Source organism: Dipteris shenzhenensis, chromosome 22, assembly GCF_047967505.1.
Source record: "Dipteris shenzhenensis isolate YYH24624 ecotype China chromosome 22, Dip_SZ_1.0, whole genome shotgun sequence".
NCBI classification, from domain to species: Eukaryota; Viridiplantae; Streptophyta; class Polypodiopsida; order Gleicheniales; family Dipteridaceae; genus Dipteris; species Dipteris shenzhenensis.
The window spans coordinates 24,716,756-24,740,491 of record NC_141617.1 but is presented as its reverse complement, the minus strand read 5'-3'; the positions used below and the strand labels follow the sequence as shown (position 1 = coordinate 24,740,491).

The 23,736-nt window shown below is 42.6% G+C and overlaps 1 protein-coding gene across 2 annotated transcripts; it reads left to right on the top strand.

Annotated features, from left to right (window-relative positions):
- The first annotated feature begins 12,456 nt into the window (after window positions 1–12,456).
- On the top strand, window positions 12,457–22,884 carry LOC147887911 (inactive rhomboid protein). Of its 2 annotated transcripts, none has more exons than XM_087393967.1 (13): window positions 12,457–12,597; window positions 13,355–14,071; window positions 14,249–14,794; window positions 14,937–15,029; window positions 19,722–19,793; window positions 19,995–20,064; window positions 20,147–20,307; window positions 20,550–20,903; window positions 20,996–21,112; window positions 21,235–21,312; window positions 21,555–21,629; window positions 21,709–21,795; window positions 21,876–22,884. In XM_087393967.1, the coding sequence occupies exons 2-13, from the start codon at window positions 13,394–13,396 to the stop codon at window positions 22,548–22,550; spliced, it is 3,006 nt and encodes a 1,001-aa protein (XP_087250093.1). In that variant the 5' UTR covers window positions 12,457–12,597; window positions 13,355–13,393; the 3' UTR covers window positions 22,551–22,884. The 2 variants fall into 2 exon arrangements, with proteins under 2 accessions (XP_087250093.1, XP_087250092.1); XM_087393966.1 differs by having other exon boundaries at window positions 20,541–20,903.
- The last annotated feature ends 852 nt before the right edge of the window (window positions 22,885–23,736 follow it).

Genomic DNA, 23,736 nt, shown 5'->3' with positions numbered 1-23,736 from the left:
AGGCAAATTTTCCCTTGGAATTAGTCCCAAGAATTTGAGTAGCAGTCAAGCACTGGAGAATTTGAAATAATGCAAAAGAGGCTTGACCAACTAGCCTAACTTGAGTGATCTAGGTTGACCACACAATCCAAAGAGGATAGAAGGTGTGGCATGATTGAAACATTGTGTGGAAATATCATCAAAGGGGAGTGCTTGTATTTGATGTACAAATCGAGACCCAAAAATCAAAGATAAAGCTCAGATGGAATGAACCCTTTTGAGTGGTCAAGGTTTTCACAATGAGAGTTTATAATAGGGAAGATCTCCAAGGAAATGTGATGACCATGTTGGTCAACGGAAGGAAGCTAAATCCATACTAATGTGGGAATCTCACACACAACACTAAGGAAATAGGGCTAGTCGTTGTATGAGATCTCTTTGCATGCATCCAGGTTCCAAAGGGGTTTTCTTACCATGAGTGTGTTGTTTTACAAAATCTTGTAAACACTTGCAGGGATACACTTGGATCCTTCCCCATGTGGGATACGGTGACCTTGCATGCACAAGGAACTCTCTATAGCTTCCACCAACCATTGCCTCTGGTAAACATCCCTTGCACTCTCATTGCCATTCCCACCATTGCTCCTTCCACTTTAAGACAATATTTATATTCCTTTCACTCATAGAGAATGGTTCCAAACTGGTGATCTCAAACTTAGCAGCAAGTAAAGTCTATGATAGTAGTGAGAGGAAACATCCTCAATTTGTGAATCATGCCCACAACCTACTCACACACTATCCAATGGACAAGTTGGTGCCACCTATAGATGATGGGCCTTTCAACCTTTGCCAACTATAATTTGCAGTAGGAAGAAGAGAAGGCAGTTAACAATTATTGAAAAGAAAGTGGCTGCGATACTGACTTGGCCAATCCCTTAGAGTCTGACCGCGTTTTGTTGCGATCATTCTTGGGATTTGTCCAATTTTATAGAAGGCATATCAAAGGATATTCCAAAATAGTATCGCCATTGACTGATTTGACCTCAGATAAAGGACCTTTTATATGGGGATAGAATCAACAAGAAAGTTTTAACACCATAAAACAAGCTGTGGTCACAGGACCGGTGTTAAAAATAGTTGATCCCCAGAAACCGTTGTTCCTGGAAACCGATGCAAGTGGCATTGCGGTAACGGTCATGAGCCCACGAGCTGTCTGCGTGGCCTTGGACGAACCAGATAGGTGGTTCGTCAACCTATCGTCGTAGACCACGGGCAACAACGCCTATCTACATCAACCTGCCTTACAGAATCCTGTGCGTCAATCTACCCTAGCAACTAGTTTTGGGATTGGTTCAATGATGAAGACATGACGCAGCTCATTGAGAGTATAATTTTAAGGATGACAAAATCATTGTATTGGGTTTATACTAATCATTAAGGAGTTCAATCAAGAATATTTTGAGCTACTACCTACTACAAATAAGGAGCAATGACTACCTTGCAACAAGAGTTGTGATTGACTCTTCTAACAATCTTTATAGGGGTATACCATTAGTAAGTTGTAGAAAGATTGCCTCAAGCCATATTAAAATAGTAGACTAGTCAAAATATTTTTACTAAGCCTTTCATGAACAATTCAAGATTGTGCCCACAGGTACAAGAATTGCAAGTGTGTATTGAAACAAAGGCTAGTTGGTAATGTGGTCCCTTTGCCTTCAAAACCATCACCAACCACACAAGGTGCACAAGGAGTTGATGTATTGAGAGTGCATTAAAAAATAGACCAACACTCATAGCATATTAAGAAAGAAAAATTCAATTAAGCATGTTGTGAACAAACATAATCCTAGGAAGATAAGTTCAAGGATGCAAAGTAGTCCATGGTAGTAGACTAAGGACATTGTTGGTTTACAATAGCAACTGCAAGCATTATTATAGATGGAATGAGTTGAAAAGTATAAATGCAAAAATAGTTGAGTAAACAGTGCAATTTAGCTCTTGTAAAACTAGTCAAGTTGGTAATGAGTTGAAAAGCATAATTGCAAAATTAGTTGAGTAAATAGAGAAATTCAAGTCCGATAAAACTAACCAAGTTGGTAATCGAGATACAAAACAAGTAAATATTGAGATTGCTTGACAAGTATCCAAAAATATGCCTCACTTCAAAAATCCCAAGGAACCAAATTTGAAGTGGGATGTCTGATAGGCAAAGCTTTGCCAATCTGACATCGATGGTGGCCGCTAGTTGAAGTAAGCCGACACAATATTCAATAGCTACTTCTTAAACCCAAGCAAACTCTATAGCAAGATGTTTTCTTTGGTTTCGTGCCTTGAACACACTCAATTATTTTAGATAGGAGTTTACTTCTTCCCATGTAGTCACCTCCCAACTCTAAATTCTATCCCTGTTAAATTAACCTTAGCATTATGAGGAGGCAAAAAACTTAGAGACAATAACAGAAATACATGACACGCCTATGAATGCTTCAAAGGAAAGTGACATAACAAAAATACATGACATGCCTCTAAATGCTTCAAAGATAGATGACATGAATTTGAATGCCTTAGTTTGTTAGGCATAGGGTTCCTCAACTTGAACACCCTCTCTTAGTCTAGATAAGGAACTATAACAAACGTGTACTTTACTCCTTACCATGTAGTCACCCCCCAACATGTAATTATGGACTTGTCAGATTAGTCTTCTAATTAAAAACTTAGTGAAAATAACAATACATGACATGAGTTAAAGATATGTGACAAAAAAAACAAGAAATGCCTCTAAATGCTTCAAAGATAGGTGACATGAATCTGAATGCCTTTGTTAGGTGTAGGGTGACTTTGGTCATTGAGTCAAGCAACACAAGTTAGGCAACAAGAACTTGAACCAAAAGGCTTCACAAAAAACCTAAGAAAACTCTACTAAAGGATGTTTTCTTGGGTTTCTCAACTTGAACTCCCTAACTTAGTGTAGATAAGGGTACTATAACAAAAGTGGAGTTTACTCCTTGTTGCCATGAAGTCACTCGCAACACTTAAATCTAGCCTTGTCAAATAGAGTTTGCACTATGAGGACACAATTCTGATTAGAAGCTTGTAGAAGAGTGTGACATCCTGTTAATGCTTTAAAAATAGGTGTCATGACAAAAATACATGACATGCCTCTAATTGCTTCAAAGAGATGCAACATGAATTTGAATACTTAAGCATGTTAGACGTAGGATCACTTGAGCAACATGAGTTAGGCAATAGGAACTCAACTTGACTCAAGCAATACGATTTAGATAACAACTCAAACAAAAGGCTTTGCAAAAAGAACATGAACTTGCGGACGTCAAACTAACAAGTGATCAAGCCTCTAGTAATCTTGAGGGAGCACTATCGAGAGAATGTGGTAGAAGATTCTATGAGTTTCTAAGGATGACCCTAAGATTTGATGCAACATAATGTGTGCAAGATACAGATTGTACAAGTAGTACCTTAGGACCAACATCATACTTGGGTGCAATGAGCTCTAGAGGTGACAAGCCAAGATATGTGGGTCGCAGATAATCTCTCCAAGGGTTGTGGGTGTAAGGTCCAAAACATTCGATGATGACACAATGCTAGTGGCAAATGAACAAATGAATATCTATCAATTCAATACTTGTAATGTCCTTCGAGCATAACAATTGCTCAAAGAGCAACTATGCACATGAATGAAAAAGTAGGAAGTAAGGAATATGACTAGTTATTTTAGTCAAAGATGAAATTATGTGTTAACATTTGTTTGTGGTTTTAAGAAATTAGGAAGTGATGATTCTTTGGTTAGGATGGAATTTGGAGCTTTTGTTGGCTATCATTAAATGTATGACATGGGGTATATTAAGTCTATGTAGTGCACTTTTCTCCATTCTATATTAGCAGGCTCTTACTTCCTCTAAATTTCTACTCTCCTCCCTTTTCACCTCTCCTCTCCTCCAATTTCACCTCTCTTCTCCTCTATTTTCACATCTCCTCCCTTTTATGCCCCTTTTATGCCCCCCTTCTACTCTCCTCCCTTTTATGCCCCCCTTCACTACCTAATTAGTAAGTAATAGTACTAGTTATTCGGTCAAAGCATGACACTATGTGTTAGTGTTTGGCTTGTGGTTTTAAAAAATTAGTAAGGAATAGTATAGTTATTTCGGTCAAAGCATGAAACTCTGTGTTAGCGTTTGTCTTGTAGTTTTAAAAAAGTGATTAATCTTTGGTTAAGGTGGCATTTGGAGCTGTCGTTGGCCATCATTAAAAGTATGACATGGGGTATATTAGATCGATGACAAAGGCCCACCCCTCCATTTACTCCACTTCCTACATTGTATATTAGTGGGCCTCTTACTTCTACTCTAGTCCCTTTTCACCTCTCCTCTTCCTTCCTATAAATTTCCATTCTATATTAGTGAGCCTCTCACTTCCTATAAAATTTTAACCTCCTCCCTTTTCACCTCTCCTCTCCACCCATTTCACATCTCTTCTACTCCTTTCAAGTTTCTCCTCTCCCACTTAATAATTGAGAATTTCATTTTAATTTTTAGAGACTTTGAGGAAATTATAGACTACAATAGGGAAGCAACACCATTGTAAACCTCGTTAGAGTCCAAAATTAAGTAGCTCATGAAAAAATAAAATAAAATCCATTAATTATGGTACGAGCAAGATGATACACTGCTCCAAAATGAGTGATACTATCAATGTTTACACAATTTTTTTTTGAACTCGTGAGTAATTACTACTCTTATACCTTGGCATTGGCTCTGTCCTACTTAGTAATCATCATATGCCATTGATTGAATCTATGCAAAACTTGTCATATAGGCTCATAGTAGCATGGAGATAATCCATTGGGATTATTGCATTGATTATCATGTCAAATCTATCCGTATCCCTATCTTGAAAGTTGAAGGAGGAGGCATCTAAAGCTTCTCCCTCTTAAAAATATTCTTATGGTGCTAGAGAGTTTAAGATATGAACATTACATGGGAGATGTGGGTTCAATGTAAACGCATTTAGATTTTCTTCGTAGGACTACATTCCAAGAATTGTTGTTGTCTCATGTGCTTTGATGAGTACTTGGTAGAGTCAAACTTGTGACTTGGACATGGGTATTGCTACTTTCCAACCAAGAAGTGCACACGATGTATAGGGGGTATCTTCATTGTCTGTGCGTTCTTATGAAAATTGATGTGGAGTGTAGATTTTAATTAGCTACTATAGATAAATTTTTTTTTTAGTGATTGCATCATATGCACAAGTAGAAAACCTCCACATTGCTGCATAATTGGTTACACATATTTCAAAAAATATATAAAGATATCTCAATCGGAGTTTTTGTTGTTTTTCCTTGCTATCACACACACACACACACACTCACATATATAAAATGAAATTCATGTGTATTTTTGTGTGTGCACAACACACATGTGTGTACTCTTGTATATATATGTGTGTGTGTGTGTGTGTGTGTGTATGTGTGTTTGTACGCTCGCATGCATGCATGTTTATGCACCTATGTGTGTATGTGTGTGCATGCTTGTTGCAGGTATGTGTGTGCCTTGCTTATGCATAGGTTGTGTATGCGTGTGCAAGTATGTGTGTGCATGTGCGCATGTGCACCGTGTGCCTATGTGTACACATGTGCATATGTGTACGTGTATGTATGGTGTGTACATGTGTATGGGTGCTGCACTTGGGCGTGGGCACGGGCGTGTGTCCACAAAAAAAAGGTGTGTGTGTGAGAGAGAGCGCTTGTGTGTTCTATTGTGTGGATGCATACAAAATATGTATGTGTGTTCCATACATGTTGGATGTTTATGTGCTTGTGGTAGGTTCATGAGTACATAAAAGTCCAAGAGTCCAAGGGTGGTAATCCCAGACATAGTGATAGTACAAGAGTCTAAGGGTGGCACGTGGCAACATTTCCTAAGCTCTTCTACTCCAAGCTACCACATGGCAAAAACGTGTTAGTGATTAATAAGTAGAAGAGATGTTATGTAAAGAGCCAGCAAGGTAGATGTGTTAAAAACCATTAAAATAGATGTGTTAGAGTGTAGAAATGGATTATTTAAAAGACTAAGCTTCATATACACAAGATTGCCCAAGTGCACGTGGCCACTGCACAGTGGTAAGTGTAAGAAAACAATATAGCATCTATGCTCAACAGATAATAGGATCTCGTATGCAAGAGACAAAAGCAGATAGTATGGAGAATCAAAAATTTGATTACTGTAGAACTGATACAATAGATGGCGCTGCCTCCCAGCCATGCGCTCCTATGTGAGAAGCTTCGATGGCCTGCTGGAAACAGTAGAGGATGGAGGTTGGATGCTAAGGAATCAGGGTTGCTGTAGTTAGTGATCAATATGGGCTTCACGGGCTTGCTCTTATATAGCCACCAGTCGTAGTCAGTTAGACCCAATTGGGAGATTGACCCAGTCGGCCCAAAACGGTCGACTGGAGGTCGGTCCCAAAATAGGCCACCGACCACATGTTAGAACCGTGGCACAGAATCGAGCGACTCACCTATGGTGTCCGTTCCATCCAGGATCATCTGGGGCTCCAAATAGGCCCCGCAACTCGAGAGTGGGCTCTGCCTCGGAAAATGCTCCATCTACCCTCAGTGCAGTCAGTCATGGGATGCCTCACCGCACTTGGATGTAGCCTAGTTGGTAGTGTGCCAACTCTATCTGAAGCCGCCCAGCCATCAGGCCACACATGGCCCCCATTTGGTGTCCAAACCAGGACCTACCGGATAACCGAGCTACTCAAATGCCTTCTCCTCATATGGGGGGATTACAAGTAGAGTTAGCTGGTTCCCGTGTAGTTACACGAGAGTGGAGTATTGATATCTAACACCCCCCTCAATGTCCCCGCAAGTGAACTTACTTTTTTGGCCCAATGCCAAGTCGATGAAGATGCCTCTCCAGCAAGTCTCTTTCAAGAGCCTTCGTGAAGATATCCACAGCATTCTCTGTAGTTGGATAGTACACCAAGTCGACCTCTCCATCCATGATGAGCTCGCGCACAAAGTGATATTGAATCTCAATGTGTTTTGTGCGAGCGTGGAACACAAGGTTCTTTGCAATTGCCATGCAACTCTGATTGTCACATGATAACTGCGTAGGCTTGTTCTGCACTGTACCAATGTCCCCTAAAATCCTCCTCAACCACATTGCCTCACAAGAAGCAAAAGATGATGATTTGTACTCAGCCTCGGTAGAAGAAAGAGCAACAGTGGGTTGCTTCTTGCTGACCCATGACACAACTCCAGATCCAAGTGAGAAACAGTAACCTATCACTGATCTCCTGCTGTCCACGTTTCCTGCCCAATCCGAGTCACAGAATCCGGTCAAGATGTTGCCCTTGGTATAGGTGATGCCATAATCAAGTGTGCCTTTGATATATTTCAGTACCCACATCCCTGCCCTCCAATGGTTCTCCCGGGGCTTATTGGAAAATGTGCTTAGTACACCAGTCGCAAAGCTGATGTCCGCGGCCGTGTGTTGCACAAGTAAATCAAACTGCCCACAAGCCTTCTGTACTTCACTTCGTCCACCAGTGGTGATGAATCCTTGTTTGAGAGCTTCACGTCAACCTCCATAGGAGTGCCAATTGTCTTGCACTTAGCCATGCCAAATGCCTTCAGTATCTCTCCAGCATACTTCAGTTGTGAAATGAAGATTTGTTTTGGCTCTTGCCAAAAACTTCAATCCCCAAACAGAAATGCATCAGTCATTTCAAACTCTCTTTCTAGCAAATGCTTTGTCTGCGAGATCTTCTCTTCATGATTCCTTGTTATGACAAGGTTGTCCACATAAAGGACCACGATCATACATATGCCTCCTTCTCTGTAGATATATAAATTTGCATAAGATGGGCTCCTCCTGAACCCGTTTTGCAAAAAGTAAACATCAATCCACTGATACCACGCTCGTGGGGCTTGTTTCAGCCTGTAAAGTGCCTTCTCAGTTTACAGACTTTACCTTTTGAACCGGGGATCACAAAACCTGGTGGTTGTTCCACGTATACCTCCTCCTTGAGATCTCCATTCAGAAAGGTAGATTTTACATCCATCTGAAACACAAGCCAACTTTCATGTGCTGCTAAAGCCAAAACACTGCGAATTGTGGTTAGTCGAGTTGTCGGAGCAAAAGTATCCTGATAATCAAAACCATGTACCTGTGCAAATCCTTTTGCCTCGAGCCAAGCCTGGTACTTATCCAACGTGCCGTCAGACTTGTACTTGGTCTTGTACACCCACTTGGTGCCGATTACCTTGCATTTTGGTGGTCGATCCACAAGGTCCCAAGTGTTGTTCTTCATTATGGAGCCATACTCCGACTGCATAGCCTCCATCCACCTATCATCACCCTGTACCTCTTCAAGACGCTTGGGTTCTTCAGCACGGATCACCTCTGTCATCAAAGTGTAGTTGACCAAGTGTTCCTGCACCCTTCTTTGCTCCTCTAATCTCTCGGACCGGCAATGTTTGGATGGTTCCTCTTCAATGGCTTTAGGTTCTCTGCCGTCCAAAAGCTGCTTTATCCACTTCGGGAATGGTCGTTGCCGTTGTGGTTTTGCAAGCTCTTCTTCCTCTTCTTTATCTTGAATCCTCCTAAGCACCGTTGGGGGAGTTCGGTCTACTGTTGGTGGTTGTACTAGATGGATATCCTGGTCCTGGTTGTCTGGGAAGGAAGCATCCTCCTCCAATTGATGCGGCTGTTCTGAGAAGACCACATTGCGACTTACTATTACCTTCTTGGTAAGAGGATTATAGAGATGGTAACCCTTCTATAGCCCAAGAAAATACACTTCCGGCTCTTCGGTTCCCATTTGGTCCTGTTAGCATCAGGGACATGCACAAAACAGTCACATCCAAAAACTCTGAAATGTGTAGCTGAAGGTTTCTTACCAGAAAAGGCATGCAGTGGAGTCATCCCATTCACAGCCTTCATGTAGCTACGATTCAGAATGTGAACTGCCGTGTTACATGCTTTAGCCCAGAAAGTCTTTGGCAAATCTTTCCCTTTCATCATACTCCTGCCCATTTTACAAATGACATGCATCTTGCGCTTTGCTACTCCATTTTGTTGTGATGTATGTGGCGGGGGTTTCTGCCTCTTGATCCCGTGACCTTTGCAGTAACTTTCGAATTCACTTGATGTGAACTCACCATCTCTGTCTGATCTCAACTTCTTCACCTTCCTCCCTGTTTCTTCTTGACCATTACATGCCATTCTTTGAACTTACTAAAAGCCTCATCTTTAGTCTTCAGGAAGTATATCCATATCCTTCTATTGTAGTCGTCGATCATCGTCATGAAGTAGTAGGAACCACCCAAAGCTTCCGTCTCCATCTTTCCGCAAAGGTCCATGTGAACGAGCTCTAGAGGAGCCTTTGCTCTGCTGGCCTCTTTAGGAAAGGGTTGCCGATGCTGCTTGCCCATCATGCAAGCTTCACATACATCTGGCAGATCTGTAATTTCTGGTAGGTATGCAATCATTCCACTTTTATGCATCTCCTTTAAAGAACTAAGGTTTAGATGACCAAACCTCTCATGCCACAGCTTAGTGTTGCTCACATCGGCTCGAGCACTGAAAGCTGAGAGTTCGTAGATGTTGTTGCGCCGTGTACCTTTACCAATGACCTTCCCTTTAAGATCCAAAATCTGTGCGCCATTCTTATAGAAGTGAACTTTGAGGTCTCGATCCGTGATCACAGAAACGGACAACAAGTTCCTCTTGATATCTGGCACATAAAGAACATCGGACAACTGTTTTACAACTCCATCTGACTTGAGAGCAATCATACCTTTTCCTTTTGCTGGACATTTTGCATCATTGCCGACTGCTACCAGGATGTCATTCCTTACCGGATGTAGAGAGGTATACCAATCCTTCTGACTGGTCATGTGGCGCGATGCACCATTGTCAATAATCCAAGGTTCATTCGCAGGTACATGAACTGCTTTCGTGCAAATCTCCTCAATTGCTACGAACAACTCTACTGGCACTGCCTGCGCGCTATTGCTGGACTCTTTCTTTACTCTGTTCTTCTCATCTGCAATCTTCTTCTAGCACTCATTCTGCTTGTGCCCTGCCTTGTTGCAATAGAAGCACTTGATCTTCTTCTTTTTCTTTTTATCATCAGAAAAAGATGGGTCAGAGTCCTTACCCTTACCTTTCTTTGATCCAGCCGAGAAAGTCAAATCTTCTCTAGTCCTCGTCTTTTGACGCATCTCCTCCTCTAGAAGCATTGCGCTGAAATCCTCAAAGTTGAGGGGCGGATTTCTGTTCTGCGTATTCAGCACCATAACAAGACCGTTGTACTTTGGTGGGAGAATCCATATTTTTTCAAGATCGTCTATGCCTCCTTCGCTGTGGTGACATGTTGAATTAACGCCATGACAGAATCACTTACGCTGCAGACAATAGAACACAGCGCATTTGCATTTCTTCTTGTCCACGCGAGAATCTGATCGGCAGTTGGTACTATCTGTTGTCCTACATTGGCTAGATTTGGTCTCGCAACCGGCTTCACATCCACCCCAGTAGTAGTATCCCAAAGCTCGTATGTGCTTAGGATGGTCTTCATCTTGAACTTCCAGAGTGGATAGTTAGTGCCGTCCAACTTTTTGCTTTCGCCGAACGGTGGGATTCGCAATCTTACGGGCTGGGCCATCTCTCACAATCTGCTCACAAACAGAAACACACTACCAAATCTTCTTGCTAGAGCCCAAGCTCTGATACCATGTAAGAAAACAATGCAACGTCTGTGCTCAATAGATAACATGATCTCGTATGCAAGAGAGAAAAGCAGATAGTATGGAGAATCAAAAATTTGATTACTGTAAAACTGATACAATAGATGGTGCTGCCTCCCAGCTGTGCGCTCCTGTGTGAGAAGCTTCGATGGCATGCTAGAAACAGTAGAGGACGGAGGCTGGATGCTAAGGAATCAGGGTTGCTGTAGCCAGTGATCAATATGGGCTTCACGGGCTTGCTCTTATATAGCCACTAGTCGTAGTTGGTTAGACCCAATTGGGAGAGCGGACCGACCAAGTCGGCCCACAACGGTCGACTGGAGGTCAGTCTCAAAATAGGCCACCGACCACATGTTAGAACCGTGGCATAGAATAGAGCAACTAACCTACGGTGTCCGTTCGGCCCAGAGCTATCTGGGATCATCTGGGGCTCCAAACCAGCCCTGCAACCCGAGAGTGGGCTGCTTCGGGAAATGCTCCATCTACCCTCAGTGCGGTCAGTCATGGGATGCCTCCCCGCACTTGCATGTAGCCTAGTTGGCAGTGTGCCAACTCTATCTCAGGACCTACCGGATAACCGAGCTACTCAAATGCCTTCTCCTCATATGGGGGGCTTACAAGTAGAGTTAGTTGGTTTCCGCGTAGTTACACGAGAGTGGAGCATTGATATCTAACAGTAAGTGGGGCTTTTGGATGTGAAGAGAAAGCAAACGATTTTTTTAGTGCTTTGAGGTATTAAAGGCTTTAAGGTAGAAGCTATGTAGAATGATCTCCATAAAAAGCAATCCAGCTCAATTAACTTCTAAAAAATCACACTTGGAAATTCACAAAGGAGAATCGAGTCCTTCCTCGAAGGAGGCAATGCTAAAAACAAAAACTCACCTACACCATATGCAGACATGGGGTATAGTTCAAGGCAGAGCTATAGTACTTGGGACTTCCATGTGGGGATTTGAGCGTGTGTAACTAAAAGGGGGTGAGTGCCTTTTCCATGTGAGATTGGTGTCTGTTCTTTTCACACATACATGCTTGCAATACGATTGGATGTCGGAGTGTCTGGTGTGCCATGGTTCTTCACCCTTGGATGAGTTTTAGCCCTTTGCTATTGCGAATGGGATGCCGCCACTTTTGACCCTTGGTCATACGAAAATGTCTCAAACCTACCTTTGGCTCGTTACACCTCTCCATTCGTTGAGGCTTTTCCTTTCTCTCTCAAGCTCGCCGTTTCCATCTACATACCCTTCTTGGACAGGAATTGTGATTGATCTCGTATGGGCGGGGATCCTCTTGACATAAAGTCTGGACGGGCTGAATAAATTTCGTTGTTGCGGCCAATTAGTGAGGAAGTGACAAATTGTTCTCTGTCCGCGAATTGGGCGGGCTAAAATCGTCGGGCGGGGGAATGTGCTGTTCGGACGGGCTTTGTTGAGAATGATGGGAAAAAAAAATAAATCAGCATGGCTCATTAGTTCTTTCAAAATGAAAAAGGGGTTGCAAAGGGTTATAGAAGAGAGGAGAGGAGAGGCTAAGAATAGGTAATGGGGCTCCAACGGTCAGCTGGGGCCTTGATTTTAATTAACAGCAAGAGATTAGCCATTAAACCATCTTCAAATCCGATACTTTAATGAAAGATCATATGCTGAGCAATAAAGCACCTGTTTCTTCTTCTTCTTCTTCTTCTTCGTCTTCCTCTCCAAAAGCTCCCTCATCGCCATAGCCATCTCCATCGCCATAGCTTTGATTTGCTCAAGCAGCAGTAGCTCCATCTCCATCTTCTTCTTCATCATCATCATCAGCAGCTCCTCCTCCATCTCCAGCATTTCCATCTTCGACCTCATCAGGTACACTTTTTTTTTTTTCTCTCCTTCCGCGTGGATTTGGATTTCGCTCTGCCTCCAGACTTAGCTCCACCTTGCACACCTTCTCCTCCGACTCTTCTTCGAATCTCTGTGAATTCGCGCTCAAACGGTAGAATGGAACTCCCACAAGGTCCGCCTGGTAGAACGGAAATGGAAGAAATTCAGTCTAGTTCCGTCTATGTGAATTCGCGCTCAAACGGTAGAATGGAACTCCCACAAGGTCCGCCTGGTAGAACGGAAATGGCAGAAATTCAGTCTAGTTCCGTCTGGTCTCCTTTGCCAATAGCAGCTGTCCCTCTCTCTCTCTCTCTCTCTCTCTCTCTGTCTCTCTCTCTCTCTCCCTCTCTCCGTATGTGTGTCCGTTTCGCCAGAGCTTGTCCCTCTCTTTGCTCTGCCAATTTCTAGTATCTGCAATCCGATCAAACGATCCTCCCTCCCTCGTCAATTTGCCTGTGGCAGTGGCAATCCGATTGTATGTGGTCAACGGAAAAATTCATTGGAATTGCTGTTGCGCACTTGCACAACACCGATCAAGCAATGCTACGATGCCTAACCGATAACCCGAATTTTTCGTTTCCGTCCGCGTCCTGTTCAATTGCTGTCGCGCATTGAGCAAGTTATCTAGGCGACTATATACCAAACGTTTTCACAATCAGATTACTTGCGTGCCTGCTGTTACGCTAATTCCACAGTACGTATTTGACAAGTTTTGCTCTCACTCTATGCATTTTAGAATCAGAGGATTGAATGCCTCGCCTATCCTTGATCGTGAGGCAAGATGTTTTATTGCCTGCTCGGTAACCGGGATTCATGCCGCGACAGCACCTCTCGTGGGAAACACATTAACGAGGTTTCCTCTCAAGCTCAGGGATCAGTCTCTCCTTCGTTTAATGATGCGCTTAAGGACCTAACCAATGCGCAATTCAGCCGTGGTGACACGTCGCAATCTTCCCAGAGCTGTGTCGATTATCCTTCCTGTGCGAGGGAGCCAAAGTTCCACGAAAGGATCTGCAAATCAAGCTCTGCTACGACTAGTCTGGTCGAGCCAGTGCATCGTATATCGTTGAAAGGAAAAAGGTTAAGCCCGTATACAAGGGTGTCAGAAGTAAGGATGATCCGTTCAAGCTCTCAGCGTATCCGGTACCGTGCTTTTCAGAAGACTCCGAATGCTTTTTCAGCGCTTACTTTCCGCAACAGACGGCGATCTCAGAACGGCGAGGGGTTAGCTCATGGAACGGCATGGCTGTCGCTTGATGGCCTTCTTCTAGATGGTGAGACCGCGACGTCCAGTGCAAGGATAGGAGGGAACCTTGGACCCTTGGAAGCAGCAACTTGGGAAGGTTTTGCCCCGCTTCAGAGGGTGCTCCTGGTCGCTGTTACTGCAGCTGCGGCTGCAGGTGCCAAGCAAAGAAACCTGAAAGAGATAACCCGTTTGCAGCACGCCATTGATAATCGAGTAGGTTGTTCTCTCTTTTGCACCGTTTGCATTGTGCTTCCAAATCCAATCATTTCCATTGCTTTAGCATACCTTGTTCTTTCGAGCTGCGCGTTTAGACCATGGACTGCATTTATTTATTTTTCCACGAGGGAATTGTTTAGTTGCTTTTCCTAAGGTATGAATTTTAATGTGTAGGATAAAGAGTCGGTACTTCTACACAAGGAGATAGGACATCTTCACGAACAGTTGTCATTTTGGAAAGAACGTGCGAGGCCTCTTCGTGGGGAGGCCCTATACAGTAAAGCAATCGAGAATTTTGGATCAGATGAAAGCATCTTACCACAGATCAAGTATGGACTTGAAAGCACACCAAAGTGTGCATCTAAGATTCTGGAACAATATGCAACTCCTCAGTTGGGCAGGGGGCGAAGAAAAAGATCGGAGATTATTGCTTCTTGTGGAAAGCGTGCTAATCACAGCATGGGAAGGGCAAGCTATTTAGAGTTGCCGCACATGCAACTTCAAGGGGACTCTGAACTTTATGGAAAATCATTTTTGGATGAGGAGTTGAACCTATATGCTACAAATATGGACGTAAAGCCAGATCTTGTGGAGCAGTCATCACAGTGTTCTTCACAAGCAGACGAGAACTTTGAAGTTTTCACTCCACACTTGCCCCTCGTACAACTCCACAAAATTTTTACTCCTCAATTGCCAGTTGACAGAGTTTCCCTCAGACAGGTGTGTGCTTCTTTCCTTATTCTTTATTTCTCTTGTTAGAGGAGTTTAACTACTCTGTAATTATATCTCTGCTCCTGAATCCGGCGTTAGGTTGTTGCCTTGAAAGCGAAGCTACCTATTGAAGAGGATTGCTATTGTGCAGGTTGGTCAGAGTAGTCGCTTTTGCCAGAAAGGGTGCAGAAGAATAGATGCTAGTGTGGACGTGCCGAGTGTGGCAACGATACTGCAAATAAAGGTGCAACAAACTCCCGCTTGAGGCTTTAACTTTTGTTGTGGCATTGCTTCCTTTGATTCAACAATTTAAGTCTCTTCTAACCAACTAGTTATTTTGAGAGTACCATGGTTCTGCATATGAGGCATGAACAAATAGTAATAGCAGCATTGCATGTCTCGAGCAGATTATCCATATCGCTCTAAGTTCTGGACGTTGCCTCTGCCCAAACCATACTCGTGCAAGCTTCTTCAAATTCATATGCCTCTTGCTATGAGCAAATTTCGACTGAAATATTGCAAATTATATAGTTTTTAACTTCTACAAGTGGGTTCCTTGTTGCAAAGAAACTCTAACGCAGCCTTAATTGCTTGGAACATAGAAAATGCCAGAATTTCGACTGCAGAGGATAACATATTCTTAAAGACAGCAATGAAGAAATCTTGATATCTTTATCCTTCGATGCAAGGAAAAAAACCAATGGCAAAATATCATGGCAACTAGACAAAAATATTCCTTGTACATAGTTGCCAAGAAAGAGACTCTGCCAAATCAAGCCGTGTGCAGAATGTGGGACATAATATCTAATTGAAACCTTAATTTATTGCACTTGGTACAATTAATGGGGCTAGATAGCTTGATAGAATCTGATTTGCGCTTTAGGAATGCTACGCGGACATATTCAGATGGGACTCTCAGGTATATAAGATAACAGGATGTTGTCTCTACAATACAAATGCCACTTTAAACAATGAACATGGAAAAGCCATGTAGCATCTGTTTTACACTCTTATGAGAGATTGGGGCCAATACTAAGGGAACACAGTCAGATGGGACTCTCAGGTATATAAAATAACATTGCCACTTCGTAAGGGAACACAGTCAGATGGGACTCTCAGGTATATAAAATAACATTGCCACTTCGAACAATGAACGTGGAATACAATACAACTAGACAAAAGTACTTAGTCACTCCCTATTTTGATCTATTCCAAAGTATGTCTCTTATCTGGCCAAATCAAGTGTGCAGAATAATATCTAATTGAACCCTAATTCCTTGTGACCGATGAGGCTAGATAGCTTGATATACCCATGTTAGCATCTGTTTAGCACTCTTATGAAAGATTATGGCCAATTCTAAGGGAATTCAGTCAGGTGGGATAGTAGAATGTTGTTTCTGCTATGTACATCTGACTGTAAACAATGAACAAAGAAACAGGTGCCTACAATGTGGTGGCAAATTAGCCAAATCTTCAATCAGGTTGTTTGGAGAGTATGAATGCCATTTCAAACAAATAACGCCATTTCAAACAAAAAACTTGAAACACATGATGCACTCTTCAGTGTGGTGGCGATTGCAATCAATAGGCTACACCATTAGTTCTTTAATGATTAACGAAGTCTCGCAGTCAACAAATAGTGTCTTTGCGACATGTTGAGCTCCAATTTGGCTTGATGCATTCGTATCATCCAAGGCTACAACCATTAGGCTCTAAGGCTCCTACTATGTAATTGCGCATCAGCAAAACAACATATCCTTAATTGCGCATCAGCAAAAATGTTCTAAAATGGCTATAACTATCGTAGGCCCTCCAAAATGATCAATAACTCTCCCATTGGGTTGCTTTTCAGGAAAATAAGTGTGCTGGGAAAATTATCATTGAACATTATCAAAATTATTTCCAGCCATGAATTTTGATCTCGATCATTGCTTTTAACTTTGGCGAACCATATAGTTAGAACACTGGCTTGTTAGAATTGTTGAGCTAGCTTAGGTGCTTTACAATAGCCCTTGTAGCAATGAAATGTGTCCTTTTTGAATGTCTCCTTTAATACTTTGGCAAACTAACTATAAAGTTTGTGTGGGTTTTGCTATAGAGGTGGGGTGGATAGGCAGGAGAAGCTTGTGGTATGGTGGAGCTGGGCAGGTGGATGGTGTAGAATTTAGCCAAAAGCTTCATGTCTAATCTATAGACTTGTTGGCAGTTCCAATTCACACTCTAAGATACAAGTTGAGGATCAAAAGGAGCCGGAAAGGGCCTAGATCCCTAGTCCCTCCTTGGGATGAATGAAGAAAATAGGAAATAGGATAGGGTTGGGGGGAAGGATAGGACTTTGAGATACAAGCTAAGGATCAATAGGCGGTAGAGAGGGACAAGACGTAGAAGGTCCTTGGGTGGATGCAGCCTCATACTTGACCTATAGATCGGATGGGAATCCATACTTTAAGATCCAAGATGGGGTTCAAAAGGAGCTAGAGAGGGTCTAGACCCTTGGTCCCTTTGAATGAAGAGAAGAGGGGACAAGACGTAGAAGGTCCTTGGGTGGATGCAGCCTCATACTTGACCTATAGATCGGATGGGAATCCATACTTTAAGATCCAAGATGGGGTTCAAAAGGAGCTAGAGAGGGTCTAGACCCTTGGTCCCTTTGAATGAAGAGAAGAGGGGACAAGAGAGGGCCAGGGGAAAGGATGAGGGTGAGTCCAAATTTAGGGGTCAAGAGGACGTAGAGAAGGTAAAAGGGTCTTGCGCTAGTGATAAATGAAGAGAACATGAGATACGAGAGGGATGGGGGGAGGATGAGGCTGAGGCTGAGCGGTGGATTTTGTTGGAGAGATGTGGAAGAAGAATGTGGTATGGTGGAGCCAAGATATTGTGTGGATCTTGTAGTCTAGACCCTTGGTCCCTGTGGGGATGAATGAAGAGAAGAGGGGACAAGAGAGGGCCAAGGGAAAGGATGAGGGTGAGTCCACATTTAGGGGTCAAGAGGACGTAGAGAAGGTAAAGAGTCTTGCGCTAGTGATAAATGAAGAGAACATGAGATACGAGAGGAATGGGGGGAGGATGAGGTAGAGGCTGAGCGGTGGATTTTGTTGGAGAGGTGTGGAAGAAGAATGTGGTATGGTGGAGCCAAGATATTGTGTGGATCTTGAAGAGGAAATGGGAGAAGGTTGAGAACCTTTGCTAAGAGCTAGGTTCATTGGCTGATCTATGGGTGAGGGTTGTGTCGAGGTGGGGGAGGAAGTTGGATGATTTGGGGGGACTAGGTCCCATCAATGCTCTCTTCCTGGGAAGAGCCGTCTCCACCTTGGAAGGGTTAGAGGGTTAGATCTAGGGTAAGGAGAGGATCTGGAGAGGTGTGGAAGAAGAATGTGATATGTTGGATCCATGAGAGCTGCTTGGGTAGATGGTGTGGATCATAAAGAGAAAATGGGAGAAGGTTGAGGACCTTGGGGACCATGGATTTACATACTCACACTCAGAGGGGTCATTGAGGAGGCCAACGCACAGAGACAGAGAGTTTATTACTGCTTTGCGGACTTTGACACAGTGCTGAGAGCCCAACTCATCAGACATAGTACAGTCGGGGTATGATTAGGAGCTTACTTGGGCAGTCACGGCACTTTATGAGAGAGTCTCTTGTAGGGTTTGGAAAAGTGCAGGCTGGATAGAGGAGATCATGAGTATGATTGGGTCAAACAATGGTGACCAACCTTGTTTGGCCTCTATATGGATGAGCTTGAGACCTTCATTGGGACCCTAGAAGGGGCTAGCGGCTCTTTAGCTGGATCCTTGCTCTAGATTCTCTTGTACGCAAATGACATGGTCTTACTCTCTTCCTTAGTAGAGGGGCTCCATCGACACTTAGACGCACTTTCATAATTTCTACGAGACACAAGGCTTGCAATACATCTCGGGCAGCTATGCATAGAGAGCACTTCACTTTGGATGGGTTACCGGTGGAGGTTGTTGCGTCCTACATATACTTCGGGGTTCTTTGCTCTGCCTGATCTTCACGATGCAATTAGCACTATAGGCCCAACTGAGCAGGGGATGTGCTGCACTTGCTAGACTCAAGTTACTCTTCTAGGATTCCTAGACCATGACTCTTCTCTTTGGATGGCTTACTGGTGGAGGTTGTTGCGTCCTACATATACTTCGGGGTTCTTTGCTCTGGCCTGATCTTCACGATGCAATTAGCACTATAGGCCCAACTGAGCAGGGGATGTGCTGCACTTGCTAGACTCGAGTTACTCTTCCAGGATTCCTAGACCATGACTCTTCTCTTTTTGACTTCTTGGTCCACCCCACCCAGCGGGTACGTATCGCAGCCCTTGTTGGGGGCCAAACCTATCAGAGATAGATTAGACCAGATGGGACAAATTTCAGCACACCAGCAGTCTCTCATAGCAAGGTTGAACAAATGCAATTGAAAGCTTGAAAACAAATGACACTACTTGCATAGCGTCAAACAGTTGTAGGAAAGTAACTGTTTGCTCTCTTCCTGCCCCTCTCAGCGACCGTTGCCTCTAATATGAAGCTGCCCTTTCTGAACATCTCTTGCGAGGTTTAACTTCGATTCGCCACGTGTTTTTTATTCTCGTCTTCAATTACTACCTTAATCCTTTTACAAATCTCATTCTTGTAGCGAGATTTCCATGGTGAGTATTGCATGTCACGTTATGTCATGTACATTACATGCATATATATATATATATAGAGAGAGAGAGAGAGAGAGAGAGAGAGAGAGAGAGCACTTTGATGAAAGTTTGATTTTATAATGTGGTGAGTATTGCATGTAATGTTATGTGATGTAGATTACACGCATATATATATATATAGAGAGAGAGAGAGAGAGAGAGAGAGAGAGAGAGAGATTTTAAAATCAAACAATGAAAGGTTGATTTTATAATGTTGTGAGTTGATTGGCCAGAAGGAGGTGCAACAGGTACTTCACAATGAGGTTTCTGAGGTGATGGCTGCTCTTTCTTCAGTGATTGAGAAGGTATATTTTGAAGTAAAGGATGTTTTTGTAATTAGCTGTTGCAGGACTGCTTGCCAACACTAGTAACATCAAGACATGCATGTGTCACCTATGAGGCATTACATCGCAACTACTGTATGTTGATTTGAATCTGTATAGTGTGAATGGTGAAGTCTGCCACATGGTGTGAATGTTGAAGTCTGCCGCAACTTCTGTGTGTAGGTGCAAATTTTGGAAAGCATCATTGTCATGAATGTATCGGTGTACAGCCAATCACCTTGTAGACAAACAGGTATTTTCAATTATTTTCTTTTACTGATGTGCCTTTTCCAACGCAGAAATTTGTTATAGTGACTAGCGCTTGTGGATTGCAGCTGTTAATGATGTCAAGAAGAGCATTGAGCAAGCAGCAGTCCGTATCTCATCTTTACAAGTAGCTCTTTCTACCATATGGCAAGCAACTGAGCCAGAGGCTTTGGATACAACAAATATTTCTTACGCTGAACTGGATGGCTGTTTTGCCAAATCGACTAAGGTATTGCTTTTTATATGTTCCCTAGATTGTTGTCCTCTTCCCAGGATAGGCGAAAAGGGTTTGAAAAGGACAAAAATCTAAAACGTTGTCATTGTTCCAGGGAGTTCGCATGAGAATTTTATGCTTCTAGTAAGGGAGGTTTGTCGCTTCTTGTGGGACGCTGCATATGACATTTTTATTCAAATGTAAACTTGTGAAAGTTTTATTGAGTGTGTGCAAATGTGAATTTGAAGGACCAACAGTGTGTATCGACAAGCTATGCTATACAAGAATGGAAACAATGGCTTGATCAACCTGTGGAGGGTCAGTTTATGACAGACGAGTCTCTCTGCCGAAGGCTGGATGCAGAAGAACGAAGGTTGTCAGGCACATCAGACTGGTCTATTGACACGTCAATTTCAGATGTTAGCGGTTCAGAACATCAACAACAAGCAGTCAGGACTGATGTTGCTGCTGCTATTCAAAGCGCAGTGATGAAGACTGTTGATGATTTGATGGCTCCTTTGGATGAAAGAAGGAAGCTTGGAGCAGTTGGGAACTCTCCTGAGTTGGTTATTGAACAGCTGCTCACTGAATTGGAGAATACTGCTGCAAAAGTATTATTCTGTAATTGAACTGTCTTTTTTATTGATTTCATCGAAAATTATGAACTCTATGAAGGGTTTGTAACAAGTCTGTCTATATTCAGGTGGCTGGCATGGAGGCGCAGATAAAAACCCTAAGAGAGACTATAAAGATTAGTGAGAGGAAGAGAGAAGAGGCGGAATTAAAACTTGCAGAGTCCAAGCAGAGATTAGACAATCAGGCAAAAATTGTATCATGTGCTTGCATCTCATGTTTTGTTTGTGGGGCTTGCATCCTTCAGATTCTGGCCAACAACTAGTCCCATAGATATTACTGATCAAATATAAATTTTTTGATGAGCAGGGAAGTATGTACCTAGATATTGTTGATCTCACAGAACGACTGCAAATAAAGGATGAAGACTCTGCATGCAGCCAACAGGTTTGTGTGGTCAAACATAATAGTTTTTCTCTATATCAAGGCCTGGGATTACACATCATATTGAAGTCCACCCTCAATATCGTATGAAATGACACATTGATACTCCGAAAGCTTGCAGAGATAGAGGATGGACTGATAGCATGGTTGCAGTGAAAATAGCATGGTTGCAACAACGAGAGGCCTTTTTGTCTTAAACAGAGCATTTTTTCATAGACTTAATAGCTTTTCTTTCTGCAACACAGTTTATAGATGCCCAAACATACAAGGCACCTGACAAGATACAACAAGATGCCTTCTTTGAAAAGGATGCAGAAAAGGTAAAGCGGATGATGTCTGTAAAGATTATTCAGAATTTCAGCCAAGCTAGCCAACACATATACTTGCTTTTGATGACAGAGATTGGTAATTTTAAAGGAAGCTTGTAGGGCAAAAGACGAAACAATAACAAGAATGAAGGAACAAATTGCTGCATTACAGACGAAGGTGAGATTTCCACCTGTACTTCTCATGCTGGATTCACTCTGTCATATCAACGGTACTCTGAACTTGCTGTGTCTTTGCAGGTTTCTGAATTAACAGAATTTCAAACACCGCATCTCATGAAACAAAAAACCCGATCCTCTCTGACGACGATGGTGACAAGCAATCTTCTCTTTAATTTGGATAGCCCAGTCAAAGCTGACAGTCCAAGAAGTGCAAATACATCTTTGTCCTGGAAGGGAGTCCAGCAATTAAGGGTTACCAACTCTTTGGAAGAAGAAACAATTGGAGGAAAAACGCAAAATGATAACTGTAGTCACATGTGCACCACACAGAATGACACACCTATTACAAAGCCAGGACAGAATCACTTTTCTAATTGGCCAGAAAATGTGAAACAGACACAGTTTGTTAGTAGAAATGGTCCTGTGGAAAGTGGAAATGTGGCAATTTGTTCAACTCGATTCATGCAGCCAAAATCTGGCAGTGGTCATGCTCGGGAACTTAAATTTTCTAGTGTTGATTTAAGGTTTTCAGAAGATAATAGCCGACCTCTGTCTGCTGATAGTGCAAGTAGAGTTGCAAGGAATGAGGGGAACCTCAGAACAAGTATGCATGTGCTAGCTGGTGTTGAACCAAACACCCCTATCAGGAGGAGATTTCGTGGAAAGGAACGGACACAGAGGAATTTAAGCAATAGTGTTGACAGCCTGAGCAGGGCCAAGGAGAATTTATCCCAACGCAGGAGATGGATGTGAACATTACAGCCTGACCAGGGCCAAGGAGAATTTCTCCCAATGCAGGAGATGGAGGTTAGACCATTACTGCCATATATACAATTCAGCTAGCTGTGCCATTCCGTTCTTGGGGTTACTGCCTTGTCTTCAGCACAAATATGAGAATTTCTTTTCAAGCTTGCCAGGATCATGACTCCATGATTGCTAAAGCGGTCAATTACAGTTGTTTCATCTACCTCAAAATGTCACAGTGAATAGGGGAGCAACTATATTGGTGTAAATCCAGGTTTCCACTTGAGTGCAATTGCATCAGTGGGAGAGACATTCTTTAAATGTAAATGTACATGAGAGGTACACTCCCACTTCTTTGTTATTTCTTGTACATTATTTTCTGTTTTCTTCTTTTGGTAGAATATTCCCAAAGTAATTTGGGTGAAGCCTGAACTTTCTGTAAGGCCTTAATTCCATTTTATTCATAATCCTGAAGCTCTTTGCCTTCGTAATGTCAATTACTAAGCAAAAAATGGGTTCTAGATCGACAAGCAAAGAGGTTGACTGAGACTTCATTTCATTCATAGTTTTGTGGGGGCTAGGAATGACACCATGAAACTTTCTCTGGATCTTGGCATACCCCAAAAGAGGCGGTATCCCCATGAAGAGAGAGGATCCATGGGATGGATCTCCCCACTTGTGATTGAGAAACACACTTCCTTGAATCATCTGCCTAGAGTAATAAGGGTCAGAATCATCTGCCCACCTAGTATTGATGTCATTACTTATCTCCCTGATTCTTTGAGAAACAAGGAATGATACGTGAGATGCTCTCATCATTTGAATGTCAAACAAGCAGATGTCTGGCTATGCCCATCTCAACATGAATTATTGTGCATCAAAAGACAATTGGTACCCACACCAAGAAAGACGATCCATGAGATGGACTCTCCCACTTGTCATTCAGAATCAACCTTTATTCAGGTGCATCATCAACAACTGAGCATCAATCAAGCAAATGGGTGAGCTATCATATATGGTACATCTTAGATTATTAACATGCACCTAAATCTTCTACTGTACTTGAAGCTTCATTAAAACTCTAAAGACAAAGAGGTCTCCACTCTTGGCCCCTTGGATGACAATACTACACTATGAAAAAGAGGGATGAGCAATTATTTTCCAAAAAATTATGTTTTTTTTGGGAACACAGCCG

Bases quoted from the DNA above. Each gene is read 5' to 3' on its own strand.
- LOC147887911 (XM_087393966.1), top strand. From the start codon at position 13,394: ATGTTTTATTGCCTGCTCGGTAACCGGGATTCATGCCGCGACAGCACC. The intron at 21,113-21,234 runs GCAAAAATTGTA...TTTGATGAGCAG, and splicing joins AGCAGAGATTAGACAATCAG to GGAAGTATGTACCTAGATAT. The intron at 21,630-21,708 runs GTAAAGCGGATG...TTTTGATGACAG, and splicing joins TTGAAAAGGATGCAGAAAAG to AGATTGGTAATTTTAAAGGA.